The 16,504-nt window shown below is 36.7% G+C and overlaps 2 protein-coding genes, 2 non-coding genes and 1 pseudogene across 4 annotated transcripts; 2 read left to right on the top strand and 3 right to left on the bottom strand.

The window, feature by feature from the left end:
• Positions 1-2,909: 2,909 nt before the first annotated feature.
• Positions 2,910-8,076, top strand: LOC113117400 (leucine-rich repeat-containing protein 52-like). The gene is made up of 2 exons (XM_026286041.1): positions 2,910-3,034; positions 5,771-8,076. The coding sequence occupies exons 1-2, from the start codon at positions 3,022-3,024 to the stop codon at positions 6,964-6,966; spliced, it is 1,209 nt and encodes a 402-aa protein (XP_026141826.1). The 5' UTR covers positions 2,910-3,021; the 3' UTR covers positions 6,967-8,076.
• Positions 8,077-9,310: 1,234 nt separating this feature from the next.
• LOC113040582 (bestrophin-4-like) lies at positions 9,311-13,917 on the top strand (annotated as a pseudogene).
• On the bottom strand, positions 13,762-16,312 carry LOC113117392 (40S ribosomal protein S8). The gene is made up of 6 exons (XM_026286028.1): positions 16,217-16,312; positions 15,153-15,259; positions 14,818-14,917; positions 14,436-14,611; positions 14,105-14,234; positions 13,762-13,922 (listed from the first exon to the last, which is right to left on the bottom strand). Exons 1-6 carry the CDS (start codon positions 16,218-16,220, stop codon positions 13,813-13,815), a joined length of 627 nt encoding a protein of 208 aa, XP_026141813.1. The 5' UTR covers positions 16,221-16,312; the 3' UTR covers positions 13,762-13,812.
• On the bottom strand, positions 14,320-14,389 carry LOC113041260 (small nucleolar RNA SNORD38). The gene has a single exon (XR_003275365.1). It is a non-coding gene; the product is annotated as a small nucleolar RNA SNORD38 (small nucleolar RNA).
• LOC113041265 (small nucleolar RNA SNORD46) lies at positions 14,996-15,101 on the bottom strand. The gene has a single exon (XR_003275366.1). It is a non-coding gene; the product is annotated as a small nucleolar RNA SNORD46 (small nucleolar RNA).
• Positions 16,313-16,504: the final 192 nt, after the last annotated feature.

Genomic DNA, 16,504 nt, shown 5'->3' with positions numbered 1-16,504 from the left:
ACGTGCATTTTTTTTATGCTACGTCAGTGTTAAACCATCATGTTTTAGCACCAGCTCTGTCGTATCATGAATAAAATGTTCTCAGTTCATCGGTTTGTTTCATGATAATTTTTAATAAATGAATAGGTGGGCATCCATTTTTTTTCCTTTCTATATTGTCCATGTCGAAACGTATTCTCTACTTGAAAAACAACTCTTTCCTTTGTTGTTTTCTCAATTTTTTTTTTTAGATAAAACGCATTACACTAAATCCAGAAATACACGTCCAGCCTTGTGATTATGAAATAAGTGACTTTGTTGTTGGACATTCACAAAGCAATTTATATATATAAACAAACTTAATTGCACTGTCATATTCCAGATTAATAATAATTATCCAGTTAATTATTAGACATTTTAAGGTCAATCATAGAAAAGAGAAGAATACATTTTCTTGAGTTTTCTATTTGAGAAATTAATGGCAAGGTTGAGGTGAGCATATTTTGATATCCAGTTTAAGCTATCAATGTTTTGAATTTAACAGGCAATTGAGAGAAATCTGTGCACATAATGAAAAAAATAAAAAATAAAGAAAAATAAATCTTCCTTCGCTGCACTTGGATATTTTGTTTTGGTTGAGATGTTAATACATGTTGAAATGGTTTAGGTTTAATACTTTTCTGACTCTCTAGGGGCATTATTTCTTCTCAAAGTCTGACCAAAACATTTTAGCCTATTTCCTTATGTAAACCTTGCCTCTTTTTTTTAAGACTTCAAAAAGTCTGTCCTTGTTTTGTAATTTTAACTGTATAACAGATGATTTGCATCTGTAAATAGGATAAATCCTCAACATGGTCTACAACAGAAATGATTCATACATTTCTCTGGACATGAGGGCATTTTAAGAAATCGCATACATATTTTTACATTTAAAAATATATATAAAATAATATATAAAAGGGGTCAACGGTTAAATTCATGTTTAACTATATCAAAGATGGCCATAAATTCCGTGGAAGAGTAAATTGTTCAGTTTACAATGAAAGTCAACTCACAACTCATAGTTTGCCACTGTAACTGTGTTATGTCAAGCAGAGGATAATTTCATTACTTATTTTGCTTTGGGCTTTACTGAAGATATTAGGCATGAATGGTTAAATTTAGGCAAAAAAAAGTGTTTTCTCGAATCTGATGATTTTTCTCTAGTATATGTTAGCAGCATTGTTGCAGTGCTGTAAATCACTACAGTGACAAGTTATTTTTACTGGCCATTTAATACTCCAAAAAAAAAACCTTTTAAACAAACTCTTCAGTGACTGTCAAATCCATTTTCGTGTCCATGTAAATGTCTTGAAAGCATTATACCACTCATGCGATTTGTATTGCTGTGGTTTAGGTCCACTTTTAAAGTTAATTGAATGTGAGGATGATTGTGTTGACAGGGAAAGGAAAATCAGACTTTAAGGTTCCAGTTGACTCTGGCTTTAACCGTTTAAAAAGAACAGACCTCACATATTGGGCCTTTATGCCTAAAAGCTAAGATTCCATAAACTTTTATGGAATGCTGAGAAATTTGTTCTGAGACCAAAAAGAACACAGTGGGTCCAAAATCCAAAAATTAATTAATTTCTTTGCTCAGTTTTATTTGTATGGTATGCTTTATAGGTGAAACTATATCTAGATTTGTCTTTTTATGAGTTTCTCTTCCTCCAACCATGAGAAAGCATCCATTTACTTCTTAAAGGTTTATTTACAGTAAGCAAATTTAAATGAGCTGAGGTTTGGAAACCTGATTGAAAATACAGGAGGGCAGTTTTCTTTTTTAATATGGTTGAGGGCTTTTAAAAATTGTTCCCCCTTCACACTGTGAAAAAAAATATATATATTTATTTATTTATTTATATATATATATATATATATATATATATATATATATATATATATATTATTTATTTTTATAGATAAAGCTAAAACTGAGTTTAACTGAGCATCACATATTACATTTTACTGTAAATAATGTAACAATGCCAAATGATAGCTTAAATAAAATTGTATATTTATTTAATTTCATGAAATATATGGTTATAAAGTAATACAAACACAAATATGCCATCCCATAATAGCTGAAACTTTGTCACCATATTTTGCACCATTTCTAAAACCTAAATTTTGCATGATATTTCTTTACAAAGCACTATAACGCCTGTAAAGTTTGTCCTTTTTTTGTTTACACTCAAACAGTAGGCTAGTTTATGTTTATTTTAAACTGAAAACCATCTCTTATTATTATATTATTCGTAAAACATTGTTTTTCAGCTCTTGGTACGATTTTTAAGTTGCCATGAAACAACAAATACAAAGGAAAAACACTATAAAAGTAAAAACGTGAATTTCAGCGCCGTGAAGGCGTGAACTACGAGCGAAACGTTATCACGCTCAAAGAGGTAAATAATAAAAAAATAAACATTTACTTATGATAAAGTGATAAATACTCTGACTAGCGGGAGTTATGTTTTGTCAAGGTACACAGCATGCGTGATGTTGCTATGGTTACCTCTTCGGTGGAAGAGAGCGAGCGAGCGTCTTTAACACAATGGTTTGCGGACTTAAATCTAACTTTTGGGATGACTGCATATGTGTTTGAAAATGCTGTTGAGATGAACATCCTATGCAGTCTTATGTAAAATGAACATGCTGTTTTAAAATATTCCTCTCCCTTACCATTCAAGCCAATAATGAGGGGATCAGACAAGTAAATGATGGAGGTCTGACTAAGTTTCTTTCCCTCTCTTTATTCACTCACACACTTTCCCTCCGCATCACACACACACACACACACACACAGGAAGCAGAATTTCCACACAATTCCAGCCTGTGTTGTGTTGATCAGGACACACCCAGCGCTCGCGCACACACACACACACACACACACACACACACACACACACACTGTACAGTAGAGAGCGATGGGACTACTGCTCTGCGCGCGCATTGTGTCGCGGTGATCTGAATGAATGACAGTTCAACAAACACATCACAATAATGACACGTGAAGGTAAGAATCTCTTTTAACACTTCTTGCTCCGGTAAGATTGCACCAATGTGATTTTAAGTGAACTTAAAATTGCTTAGATAAAATACTTTGAAGACTAGGTGGAGAGAGCTCCTTTAGTCAAATTCTATGAACAATAAATATTCTACGTTGACCGTTTCTGCTTTGCATTCAATACTGGATAGTGTTTTGTATTGATTAGTTGTTTTATGTTATGTTGTTGAGCAGACGCATTATGAAGTTGCGCGCTTGAGAAAAAAAAAAGATCCGCTATCTGAGAGGAAACTGCTGGAACTGGGTGTAACAGTGCACATTGTTCTGCCGTGAGATCATGTAGGATAGGTTTAAACATACCCATCGCTTAATACATTAGTTTGTGCATAAGGAAAACTTTTACTTATTAGCCTATGCACATCATATAGTATAATAACAACCCCAACTTGTACCTTTAACCTCACTGAATTGATCTTCCTTGCACAATATATGGATAAATCAATCGGGAAAAATGATGTCATAGTTTTCTTTTTATGTGAGCTCATATTTACAGGACTAGTACAGTTAAATTTACTAATAAACGAACGAATCCCTCAACTTCTCTCTTGTTGTCACTGTCTATTCGAATAGAAGGGAAACACAAAGACCGGAACTGTTTTATTAATAGTAAAAAAAAAAAAAAATAGTCATAGCTAAAAGGCTCCAGTTGTTTGTTTGGGTCAGGTTTTTCCTACATTGTTGGAACCTGCACACCACAGAAAGGTTTCTGTGATGCTCCAGTTTATGCTTACGGGATAGAAAATATCATTAGCTCACTATCAAACAATAAAAGTTGATGGAAATGTTCCATCATGATTGAAAACCAACCTGTGTGCATGTAAAAGAGAGATCAGCACTTATCTACTGAGATCAAAATGTAGGTGATTGTTTTATTAAGGCTTACTTGCTGAACTTAAGCCAGTATTGTTTCTCCAGTCAAAGAATTTAGAGCACATTATCAAGGACTTAATGTGGATTTGGGCATCTCAGAATAAATCTGCAAATTTCTCAACAGTTATACTCCATTACTTCATTATAGAATTAACTTAATAGTTGTTTTTCTGTATTAATCTAGATTTATGATGTTCGTCAGTGGTGCAGATAAACATAGGCTTTTAATTTCAGTAGACTTTTAAAATCTCTTGGCCGGTGTTGGGTAAATAAATAGCTGTTGATGATATCTGAACTAAAATGAGTGTTTCAGCAGTATTTGGATGCAAGGCTGGGTTGGCCTGGTTCCTCACCCCTCGTTCCTGATCTGGATAGTCTGTGTTGTCAGAGGGTTTGCACATTCCACTCCCATTGTTTACATCAGGAAAGTCTAATGCCAGGCCTATACTTGCAGGGGAACAAAAACGTGTAGTCCTCTCCACAACAGGGGAAGAGATATTGGAGCAAAGTTCTCTTAAAGATAACAGAAGATTAATTAGTTTTTTTTTTTTTTTTTTTTTGTGAAACGAATCATGAAAAAGTGTTTACTAATAAAACAAATAAGTAGTCTAAAACCTAAAAGTATTCTTTTTTACTAATAAAAGTAGAGCATACATTTTTTTTAAAGGTTCAGAAATTATATTACACACTTCTGTTTAATTTACATGAACAAGAAAGCACTTATTGCTGCACAGCCAACAAAGGATGTGTGTGTGATATATTTGTTCAGCTCCCAATCAACCGTGAGCTGGCTGGTTGCCAGATAAGATGTTTCTCCGTGAAGTGTGGACTCCTGATCCCAGACTCACCTCATTGTCATGCCAACTCTCACACAAATGACAACAGTGCCGAAGCCCCAGCCATGTTACTATGCACACGGGATCTTTACCTCTCTTCATGCTCAACCTGAGCGAGCAGATCCCTGGAGGTCGAGCTAGAACACAACAGAAAGAGAGAGAACATAATAAGTGTGCATGTGCTATTTCACTCTTAAGATGTAGAATCAGTCATTTGTTGGGTGACTGTGTAAACTCTGCTTTTGGTTAGCACTTTCAAGACTGTTTGCTTTAGTGGTCCGATGTGTCGGCATTATCTCTGATCATCTTTGATATGCATTGAAACGTCCAATGTTATTGGCAGCATCAGTTTTATTGACAATAAAACAAATCTTTGGAGTCTTCCACCCCAAACCTAAACACTTCTCAACTTTTCAATCTTTTAGTAAAACATATAAATATTGTATTATATGTTTATTGTATATTATATGTGCAGATTTAAAAATGATTACAGGTTTTAGAAATTACATAATATGAAATCTCATATGTTAGATCAGTACTCTGTTTTAATACAGCAGTTATTTTGAGGTTGAATGGTATTGGTGTTTTATGGTAGCAGCAACATTTTTCAGTGTTTCTTTATGAGAAGCATCCTTAAGTACTTGCAATGATGCTGAAATAAAAGTCAGTAAACAACAAGATCATTTTATATATTTATAAAAATATTATTATATTACGATAGTTTATAAAAAATAGCTGTCCCACTGCAAACAAATAAAATAAATGTATTGAAAATAAATGATTGATAATACAATAAAATCATCCTATTAGTTAAGTATTGTATGAGGATTTGTAAACATTTGTAGCCTACATCTCTCAACCTGTTTTAGATGATGTGAGTAAATGAATGTTTCAGTTTTAGGAGTATATTGCAATGCTTCTCTGTTTAAATATATGATAAGTATGAAGCTCTTTCTAATCCTTTTTTTTTTTTTTATAGGACTTGTCTTTTTATGCTGGCTGGTGATTTTTCAAACGGTGCATGTGACTAAAGGAAGCGCTAAGGAATGTGGGTGCCCAGCTGCCAGCATTTTATCTCACTTTCCGTCTGAGGTACCCAATGACACTTGTTGCTTGAACTACTCCGGATCCACATTCAACCATGTGACCTGGGCAGCCTTTTTGTCACATAAACACTTGCAGGTTATGGACTTGACTAACTGTAATATCAGTCACATTGATCACAGTGAGGTCGGCGATGCTGTCAGTTTATTGAGAGAGCTGTATCTTGGCCACAACAGACTAACATCACTGCCAGCAGACTTTCTAGCTAAAGCCTATAGTTTGGAAGTACTGGATCTGGGAGTGAATCATCTGAGACATCTGCCCGAGCAATTTCTGCAGAGCTCGAACAATCTGCGAGCGCTGACCCTGGGATGGAACCAGCTGAGCGCTCTTCCTCATTCAGTGCTTAAGCCTTCACTAGAGCATCTGGAGCTCACCGGAAACCCCTGGGCCTGCACATGCTCGCTGTGGGAGGGTCTCGAAGGTGGTCTGCATGACAACTCCAGCAGCCTTCACGACCTCGTAGGTAATCTGACCTGTGCCTCTCCTCAGAATCTTGCAGGACAGACGGTTTGGGTTTTGCAGACCAGTGACGTGTGCCATTTGGCCAACCTGACCGCTCTCTTCATCCTGCTTCCCCTGTTCCTCCTCCTCAGTTTGGTGCTCTGCTGGTGCTGTGGGAGGAAGAAGAAGAGGAAAGCGAGCTCATCCTTCAGCCCGACTCGCAACAGATCCAACAACTCCCATTGCAACGGACGGTGGCCACATGCCAAACTGCCCACTGGGGATTCAGCAGTGTCTGTAGACGGTGGAAAGGAGGTCATCCTGAGGAACCATCTGATGCTTCAGCCCTCATCCAACTTGATGGACAGCACACATGATATTTATGAGGAGGTGGAGATCAAACTGGGCTCTGTGGACTCTCTGGCCCCTCCGCCGTCCACTTGCTCCACAGAAGGGACCGCGGGAAAGCAAGACCTGGACACGGTGAGTGTGAGTGAAGTGATGAAGGACTCAGCCGATCGGGAGAAGGCGTACCTGACCCAATCCACTGAATACTACAGCTTGGTTCCTGGGATTGAGATCGAGGACTCCGATCATGGAGAGTATGAGAGTGTGGACCTCTCGTGACCGTACAGGAAATGATGCGTTTGATTGACACACGCAGAGATTCTATCAAGTACACTGGAGTTTTGTCAATTCTGAAGGTGCAGCCACATTTACAGATTGCTTGGTGACATTTCATGGGCGAATCCAGTCATTCCAATAAGAATCTGCAAAACAGGGCGAAACAGACGTCTCATGTTCAAGTGGACGACATAAATTCTCCTGACTGACCGACAGACAATGACATCTGTGTGAGCAGCACTACTGACAATGGACCACACAAAATGCTGTTGAAATTTCGCTAATGTGACAGCACCTCCGGTCAGGACGTGTTCCCTTTGGTTGCAAATGCACTGTGAACACTGGTGTTAAAGGAAGTCACTGCACCAGTCCAAAGCCATTATATTTGCATACAATTGTAGTGAATTATTGTACTGATAAAGTCTCAGTCTGTTGCCAGGATAAGCTATCATATAGCTGTCAGCTGGATATTTTCATTATATTGAGATTTTTATATCTTTGTCCTCTACTGTAACTTAGATGGAAGTTTTATGATTGTAATATTACTTTGTGTTTCACCTTCAGTTACAGTGTTTAGTGTCAATGTAAAATGTATTTGGTGTCACACATAATATATATATCATCATGAAGAAGAAAAGTAACAGTAAAGAGCAAGAGAACATTAAACAGAAATATTGATGTATAATGGACTTAACATTTCTCTCCTATATAGAATTTCAGAGGGTTACTGTTTATGTAACTATGTAGTATCTAGCCTCAGCTGGCCATAGCTGATGTAATCATTATTTTGACCTTGTTAAAAACTAATTTATTCTTAGCCAGTTAAAAACTCGTTTAATCAAATAAACAGAAACTGCTAAACTAGTAAAATGAAGTGGCTTTCAGATAAGATCAGGCTGACTCCGCAAGTAAAAAGCAGATTTTGTGTACACCATACAGAACAAATAACACTCAACCTTCACCTATAAAATGACTTTTACTGTCTTTATGTTCATTGAAATAAAGCTGTTATCAAATAAAATTTAAATATTAAATGAAAATGAGAAGTGTTGCCATGGCATTTACTGTAACTGAAGTAAAATAGGTTTAAGATGAAGCGCTAAATTACTAAGTCTAAAAATAAATAAATGAAAATTAAACAGTAATATATATATATATATATATATATATATATATATATATATATATATATATATATATATATATATATATATAAACTAATATAAATAACAGAAGTACATAAAACATCAAATGAAATTAAACTGACAACATTAAAACTACATTACATACAGTTAATACAATAACAGTATATAAGTATTATTATAACACGGTCCATGTCTATATTGACAAAATGACAAATCTAGTCCAATTCCTATCGAGGACAGCAATAAAAGTGATAATCAAACACCACTGAACAAACACACAGTTTTTGTTATCTTGGGTGCATATGAGTTACACTGGACTTTCTGTGTGAAATTATTATAATTTGCGACATTATCAAACAACTGTGGAAAGGAGAAATTAAATTTAAATCTTGGCTTCAAATAAATGCTTTTTTCACGAAGTTTTTGTTTTGCATGTTTCTGAGATTTTTAACACTTTTTAGTGTTATTTAATCGGACTGCAGGCTCTAATCATTGAGCTGTGAAAACATTTCATATGTGTTTATCAGTCCTTACTCAGTCCTAAGGGACCAAGTATGAAATGAATATAGCCCTTCCAGTGTCTCACATCGGCCTTCACAAGATCTGCTTCTGTGTCCCCATAAGGCCCCAGCCTGTTCTGAAATCACTCAACAGTTACAGAAAGCCAGCTCTGATTTCCTCCTGTGTGGGAGTTTGTAATTATATCATTGGGTTACTCCGTCCCAGTATAACCTGCAGAGCTGTTATGCCCTCACGGACATGTGGGACACCGTCTTATATTTTGGGCTCTGTGGGCACTTTAATTTTTAAATTTACATTTTTAATGCTTGCTTGATCAGATACAAAGATACAACCACCGAGACCAAAAGCTTGTTCTTTTATTTGGCGATCTAATTATTTAAACCATCACTGCAATTATGAACATGCCTTCATTTAATTTATTAGTTCATAAACATTGTCACAGTTTTGCTAATTTTTGCAAATACATTAATTTAGGGATTACCATAAGGGTTTTGCTAAAATGAAAAAATATATATGTTTCCTGGAGAACCGCTTCAAACTAAGATAGCAATTCAATAGAATAAGAATACATGTTCCTTTAAGAGTAAAAGGTTCTCATGTATTATTGTTTTTTACTGATTCATTTATTATTTAAGAATGGATCGTTTATGTATTATAGTCGTAAATTATACCTCTAATGTTGGTTTTCCACAGTAATCATTCATAATGATGAGACAGACCTGTGTGACACTGACATTGACCATGAACATGTTCTTTAAAACTGGGTTCCCAAACCATAAACCACAGGATTGATTGCTAGCTCCACATTAAAGATAGAGATATAAAAGAAGACGAGCTTGAAGCACTAAGGTAACAACAAAAAAGTGACAATTCTGCAAAAAATATGTGTCACTGAATTGTGAAAACGTCTCCATTCTTTGAGTTGTTGTTGTTGTTGCTGTTTTTTAGCATTCCACCATGACCGTATCCTACACACTTAAGGTGGCCAATGCTAAGTTTGGAGGCTTCTCAAAGTTGCTTTTCTGATGGAAAGGAAGCATTTACAAGCTTCTTTACAGAGTATTTCTGGTCTTCTGTTTACTGTACGGCTTCATCAGTATTCTATACAGGTATAATGACATTCCAAAATCAACATTGTTTAACAGTTGCACTTTCTTTGGCTGATGGTTTTTATCCAGAGCAAATTACAAGCAAGCTATGGTACGAGTGCAAAGTCATAAAGAGATGCCACTTTTTGTATTGCCAGCAGTATATGCTGCAAAGCCAAGTTTTAACATTAACTGTAGGAAACAAATTTAATGCTAATTATATTTAGTAGAAAGTAGAGACATTTATTTTTAAGTAATGTTTGAGGATATAAATGGCCTTGGTTATTGTTTGTCCTTCAAAAACTCAATCAATTTATATTACAGGTGTGTCCTCACTAACAAACAACAAGAGGTGTTTGAGCGACTCGCACGCCATTGCAACAAGTTTGCTAAACTCATTCCTATGTCATTTGTTCTTGGTGAGCATATATGTTCTGACCATAGCAACATGACATTACTGACTCCTTGTGTTCCTTGTTAAACTGGTCTGTGGTCTTGGTCAGGGTTCTATGTCACCCAGGCGTTTCAGCGTTGGTGGGGTCAGTATACAAGCTTTCCCCTGCCAAATGATGGTCATATCTGGGAATGTCCATGGCACAGATGAAAGCGGCCGTCTGCTGAGGAGAACTTTGATCGGGTATGCAAACCTGTCGTCTGTCCTCATCCTGCGCTCCATCACGAGAACGCAAGAGATTCCCAAATCTGGAGGACATTGTGGAGGCTGGTAAGAACTCTGCATCAGAAAATGTGTGCAAGGAAAACAAAAATCACCAGTTAATAAGAATCATTTATTTGTGAATTAGACTACTCTGTGCTCACATTTTATGTTTTGTTTTTTGGTTTTGTTTTTGCAAGGACAATTCAATAGGAAGACATTTCTTACCATTGCATTCAATACAGACTAAGGAAAAATATGATTTCTTTTGCCTTTAAAGTGAAGTGTGTAAGAAATACTGAGCCACTTATTCCAAACCAGTGCATTTGTCAGAATTATATTTGGAAACCATTTATTTGACACTGCTTTTATTTTATTTTTTGCAGGATTCATGAACGCAGACGAGCTCAAGAAACTAAACCATCTGTACTCTGCCATTAACAAATACTGGATGTCACTTGCATGGTTTGCTAATCTGGCATCACAAGCGAGAAAAGAAGGGCGTGTGAAAGATGATATAGCATTGCGACTTATCATGTGAGTGCATTTAAACTGTCATATGTGCAATAAAAGCAGAATAATTCATTTCTTTCTTCCTGTTTGCCAGGAGCAAAACAACTATAGATTAAAATGCAGCATGTTATTCCACTGTGACTGGATCAGCATTCCGTTGGTGAAGCTCATCCGACAGATCTCTGACTCAGTGTGTGCACCTCAGGTCATTTCACTTCTGTTTGGATGCAGGTAGTGACCTTGGCTGTGTAATTCTTTTTTTTTACATTCTGCCTAATCGGTCACCAGTTTGTGAAACCCGATGAAGACAAATTTCATCTGGACCTTTATGTCCCCCTTTTCACTCTACTGGAGTTCTTTTACACTGGCTGGTTAAAGGTATGGTTATACAAGAGTACAACAAAATTGGTTTGATTTCTCTAAAGTTAAGGGTAGGCTACACGTTCTTAAAGGTAGGCAAACTTATTATCAACCAAAACATTTAGAGATGACAATGATTTTGAGACCAACAAACTCATAGATCGAAACATTCAGGTTAGTAAATCAATACTCCGTTTCAAAGTATGCATAATAATGGATAATAACCACAGGTGGCAATGTTTTCGATTTTATCTAGGTGTCCATGCTAGCTGTAGATGACATGCCTCAAAATCCTCCTCTCCTTGAGAAGGACAAATACTGGAAGGACAAGGGTCCTTCATATCCTTCAGGTACTATGAAGCCTGTCTTCATGGGTTCCACACATGACATGAGGTACTATGACTATGACAAACTGCAACTCCTGTCCATAATTTATTAACATTTAAAATGTGTAAATATCAAAGGGCTAGATTAATATGTTTGAAAAAAAAAAAAAAAAAAAAAAAGATATGTAATGTTTATACTGCCGACATTCAATGTATTATTCCAGTCATGAAAGTCGTTGGTCACTTAACTTTAACTAATAAGCAAATGTACAGGTCAAGTATGCAATACTTGTTTGTTTAATCCTCCGGTATTGTTCATTTGGGGGGCACACTTGTGTTGTTCACAGTCATTAGTCCGAACACCTGAAATGTAACTTAAAAAAAAAAAATGTAATTTATTTTTTGTTCAATATTTTTTCTTTTAATTTCATGATACTAATTAATAATCATGCATAATTATATATTTTTTCTATTACATTTCTTTTCAACTATGGCAGTATTTCATGATAAAATAGAGACGATGCCTTAAAAAATCAAGTTTTGAAGGCAGTCTAGTGCCATCTGGCGGAAGTAAATTAAGAAAAACCACTAGATAGGACTCGATATAAAAACGGTTATAAATTCTAGCCGTTCTCAGCTATAAAACCTTATTTTTATGACTTTGTGGATTTGGATATATATTTAGAACTTTTTGTAAAGGTTTAGATTTTTTTGTTCGAAATGTCAGTTTTTGCATTAATTTTACTAGTCAAACCTGAACACAGAAAGAAATATTTTGTTACCCATATCAAGATTCAACAAAAATGTAACAAAAAATTAACAAGAATGCTTTATCAGAGGTTAATAAATCTGATTTCATCCTTTTATTTGAGTCTTCTGGCTCAAATTTGCCATATTGTTACAGCCCCATCAGTCCATTTGTGTGTACAATAGTGCGTTTTGTAAGTGAGTGTATGTTTGTGTCCCTTTTGTACTCTTGATGTTTCAGAAAACATCTTCCTTGGTGTCTGTACTGCATTGTGGCTGAATTGATGAATAGAACATGCTTTGTGTTACAGTCACACTATATGTGAGTGTGCGGGTCTCTTTTGCACTCATATAAAGTGTCACCTTCATTTCTGTGCACTTTCTGCTTATTTTTTTTTTTACCTCGAACAACAAGTTCATTTAGATTCCTGGAAACAAGTCCACTTTTTTCACATAGTGAATGGCATTAAAGTTATTTGTTACCATTCTGACGAAGTAGCGAACTTAATCAAATGCACAAAATTGATATTTGAAACTTGTATGTTGTAAATTAATGTATATATCCTTGAAAATGTGATTTACTCTCTTAGGGATTTCTTACAATATTGATCAGCATTCTGTATTTATTAGGATTCTTGAGGATAACGAGGAACCTTTAGCAGCCCCCAAGACACAAATGCTTGCCTTTAACGTGTGGCCGACTACACAAATAAAAGCAGAAGAACAAGAGCTTATGCCTTTGCTGCAGATTTAAATGTAAAGGCAAGTGCTCACAACTCTAACAGCCTTCCAAAACCATCATCCCATCACCACAGCGGCAACAAAACCTGATGGTCCACTTGGTCGCCTGAAACTACAGGACAGACAAACCAAGACCCATAGAAAAATAGGCAACTGCCCGATCAGATTTTACTTGGCATGTTTTTGTTGGGACGATCAGGGATGAGAGGATACTTGCTATGTATACATTATCATTCAAAAAGGGGTCTGAATGTTTTTTTTAAACAAATGTGTTCATTCTTTAAAGCTGCATTAAATTGTTCTAAAGTGACGTTTAAGAAATTATGTTTGGGTTTTTAATTTTGTTCTTTTAAACTTAATCTAAAAAATATATACCTTAGAAATAACACGCAGAGGTGTGTACTGATTGACGAAATGTACCCAAGTATTGCAATTAATACTTATATACAGAAAAGAGAGCACTTTAGCACTTGTTTTTTTTCCCTCCCTAGTTTAGAAACCAGTTAATGCAGTACAAAAAAAAAAAAATGCTGCTCAACTTTCTCAATCCTCCTTCCAATAAAGTGTATGATAGAAAACCGTATGAGAAAAAAACTGAGTCATTAAAATAATTATTTCAAGATAGACAAGGAGAGACCCTTATCAAGCCAGATTTGTAATGAACACTAAAGTGTTGTATAAAATAAGAACAGCAGTAGTGACGTGAAGTGTTGGGGTATTTTCTTTAATGGTCATATCAAAGAGCTGTACATTTATTTGCCTTTCTTGGCTTTAATCTTCCTCAGGTAGAACTCCAGTTCTTTGCCCTCAAGGACGTAGCCATCAGCCCTGCCACACTGTCCTGGTCTGGAGGCAATGCAGGCTGAGGAAAAACAGAACCATAGATTAAACACTTCAACTGGAGGACAGTGGAGCTGCAGGCTGCTTTTCAGTGGTTATCAGAAATGGTATAGCTTCAGCACTGTTGTGTCAGTAGCAGAACTGGTTAAAGTTTCATCACGATCACATCAATGTCACATTAAGATCCCGCGTAACACGACTTACCAAGAAGCTTCCCCTGCAGGAACTGCTCCTCCAACAGAGGACTGATCTTGCTTTTCTTCCTGCGCTCATCAAACTTCTTCTGGACCTTTTTCGACCTCTTCTTGTTTAGGATTTCCTCTTCCTCAGGGGTCTGGATTGACAAATCAAACAAGAATTAGCTTTATACTCATTGCAGTACAGGTTTCTGGATTCGAGAGAGTTTATAAGATACAAGTCTTCCTCAGAGTCTTAAACTGCATCACTTTCATTCAGTAGCAGAACTGGACAATGGTATCATCAAAGAAAGACCATCATTAAAAGCAACCTAGACTTTATAATAAAGAAAACTTACCAGCTTGGCACCCTTCTTCCTGCCAAGTGGAAGAGCGTAGTGAGACTCGTACCACTGTCTGTAAGGAGTGCTGTCCACAAGGACAATGCAGTTCTTCACCAGGGTCTTGGTTCTCACCAGCTCATTGTTAGAGGCGTTGTAGACCACATCAATGATCCTGGTCTTGCGGGTACAGCCTGAAATGTCATTTAAACCGCATTAAAACTACTTTTAATGAAACATCCAACAAAAGCTCAGCAAATGCATTGAAGAACAGGGTGAACATGTCTTTCTCAGAGAACAATGATATCCATCAAGCGAATTCAGTAGCAGAACTGGACAGATTATCTTCACAGAAAGCTGCACCTGCACAAGCAGCACAAAACATTGATCAGAAACTTACATTCTGAGCCCCATGAGAAGTTGCCCACGTCGAGCCTCAAAGCTCTGTATTTCTTGTTTCCACCACGGACTCTTACTGTGTGGATGCGGCGAGGTCCAATCTATGGAGAGACATACAACTGTAGATTTATGTAAAGCGAGAACAGAAAGGCCCATGAAGACAAACTATTGAGCTTGTCCATGTGTCAGTGTAACTATGACGAATCCTAACATTGGGAGGTCAAAGGCTTTGACCAAAACGGCCAAAAGAGACCAACCTAAGGACGTGTTTTCATCACCCACATTGTCGGAAAGATCTACATAAGAGAAAGCGAAACACATTTTAGTTAGATTTACCTTGGTGTTTGCAGGAGGACGCCCGAGTTCATATTTCCTCTTCTTGTGGACGGGCTTGCGTTTGCCACCGGTCTTGCGGCGTTTGTGCCAGTTGTCCCTTGAGATACCTTTTGAGTACAGAGACGCATTAGAAACAGATCTGAGTGAAATTAAGCTACTCCTTCCCACAGCATACTTGAGTGTTCAGTTCTCCAAGGTTTATCCGCATGAATAATCGGATTCAGCAATAGGATTCATCATGTACACTCAAGCTTAAACATTTTAAGCTAACATCGTTTGCTCCACACTAGTTCGACTTGTCCATTAGAACACGACCCCGAGTCATCTGGCCTAAAATTCAATTTTGTGCTTCATGAAAGTCACATGAAACAGATTTGGACCATGAGGAGGTGCAGTACATACAATTTTTTTCTAATTTGTGTACGTAAAGTGCGTGATATTAAACACCGTGATATTAAACAGCAGATTCGCAACAAATGCCTCGAGATTTACATTAGCAATAAGTTAACGGTTTTAGACGTCATTAGCTATAACATCACAAACCTCCAGAAAAAAACGTTGTAATGTTATTTACAACTCTGTTTGTGACGAAAGAAACACGAAGTAAACGACAACTGGTCAACAAAATAAATAACCAAGGTTAGTTTTCAGTTCACGTTAGCTAGCCATGCAGCCTTCAGTAGCGGACACATGCGTCTTTCAACCGTTTAGCCCCTCACACTGATCAGTTTCTCACTTAAAATATACTCAACCACAAAGATGATTTTATCTACCAATAAACCCGAATTGTGCAGGTCTCGGAGTACACCTACAGGCCTCAGTAGTACTCTAAACGCTGTTTGATAGTATAGTGCGCGCAGCCATCTTGAGAAAAATGTCTCCAGCCAATTTTCCCATCTCTTCTCGTAAAAAAGTTTTTTAAGGCATCGAAACTCCCAATTTGCGACTATATCGCTTGCAGTCGGTCTTTGTGATACAGCACTGAGTGAATTTTATCAAAAGCGTCATCGGACAGGACAGATGAAGACGGATTATTCCAGCGACCACAATCTCAAAACACGTACCCATTCTCAGGCGCCGGCTAGAAAGAGAACTCGCGAACGCTCATGGGCGGGTTTCAAGCAACCACATATCGCGAGAATAACTAGAGAAATCGCGAGAGTGGTTCCTCGGGCTCAGTGGGAAAACACTTGACTGCCACCACGCGTTTAGTAGTTTATAAACGTAGTAAGTGTTCTGTAACTCATCTGCTAAATATATAATGAATAATCATTTTTATTTATTTATTATTTATTGGAAAGTTTGTACAAATAACTTGACAACAAGAATATATATTCTTGCAACAGTAGGAT

Source organism: Carassius auratus, chromosome 2, assembly GCF_003368295.1.
Source record: "Carassius auratus strain Wakin chromosome 2, ASM336829v1, whole genome shotgun sequence".
Lineage (NCBI taxonomy): Eukaryota > Metazoa > Chordata > Actinopteri > Cypriniformes > Cyprinidae > Carassius > Carassius auratus.
Note: the sequence above shows the minus strand (reverse complement) of the source record. Positions and strands in the feature narration are given on the sequence as shown.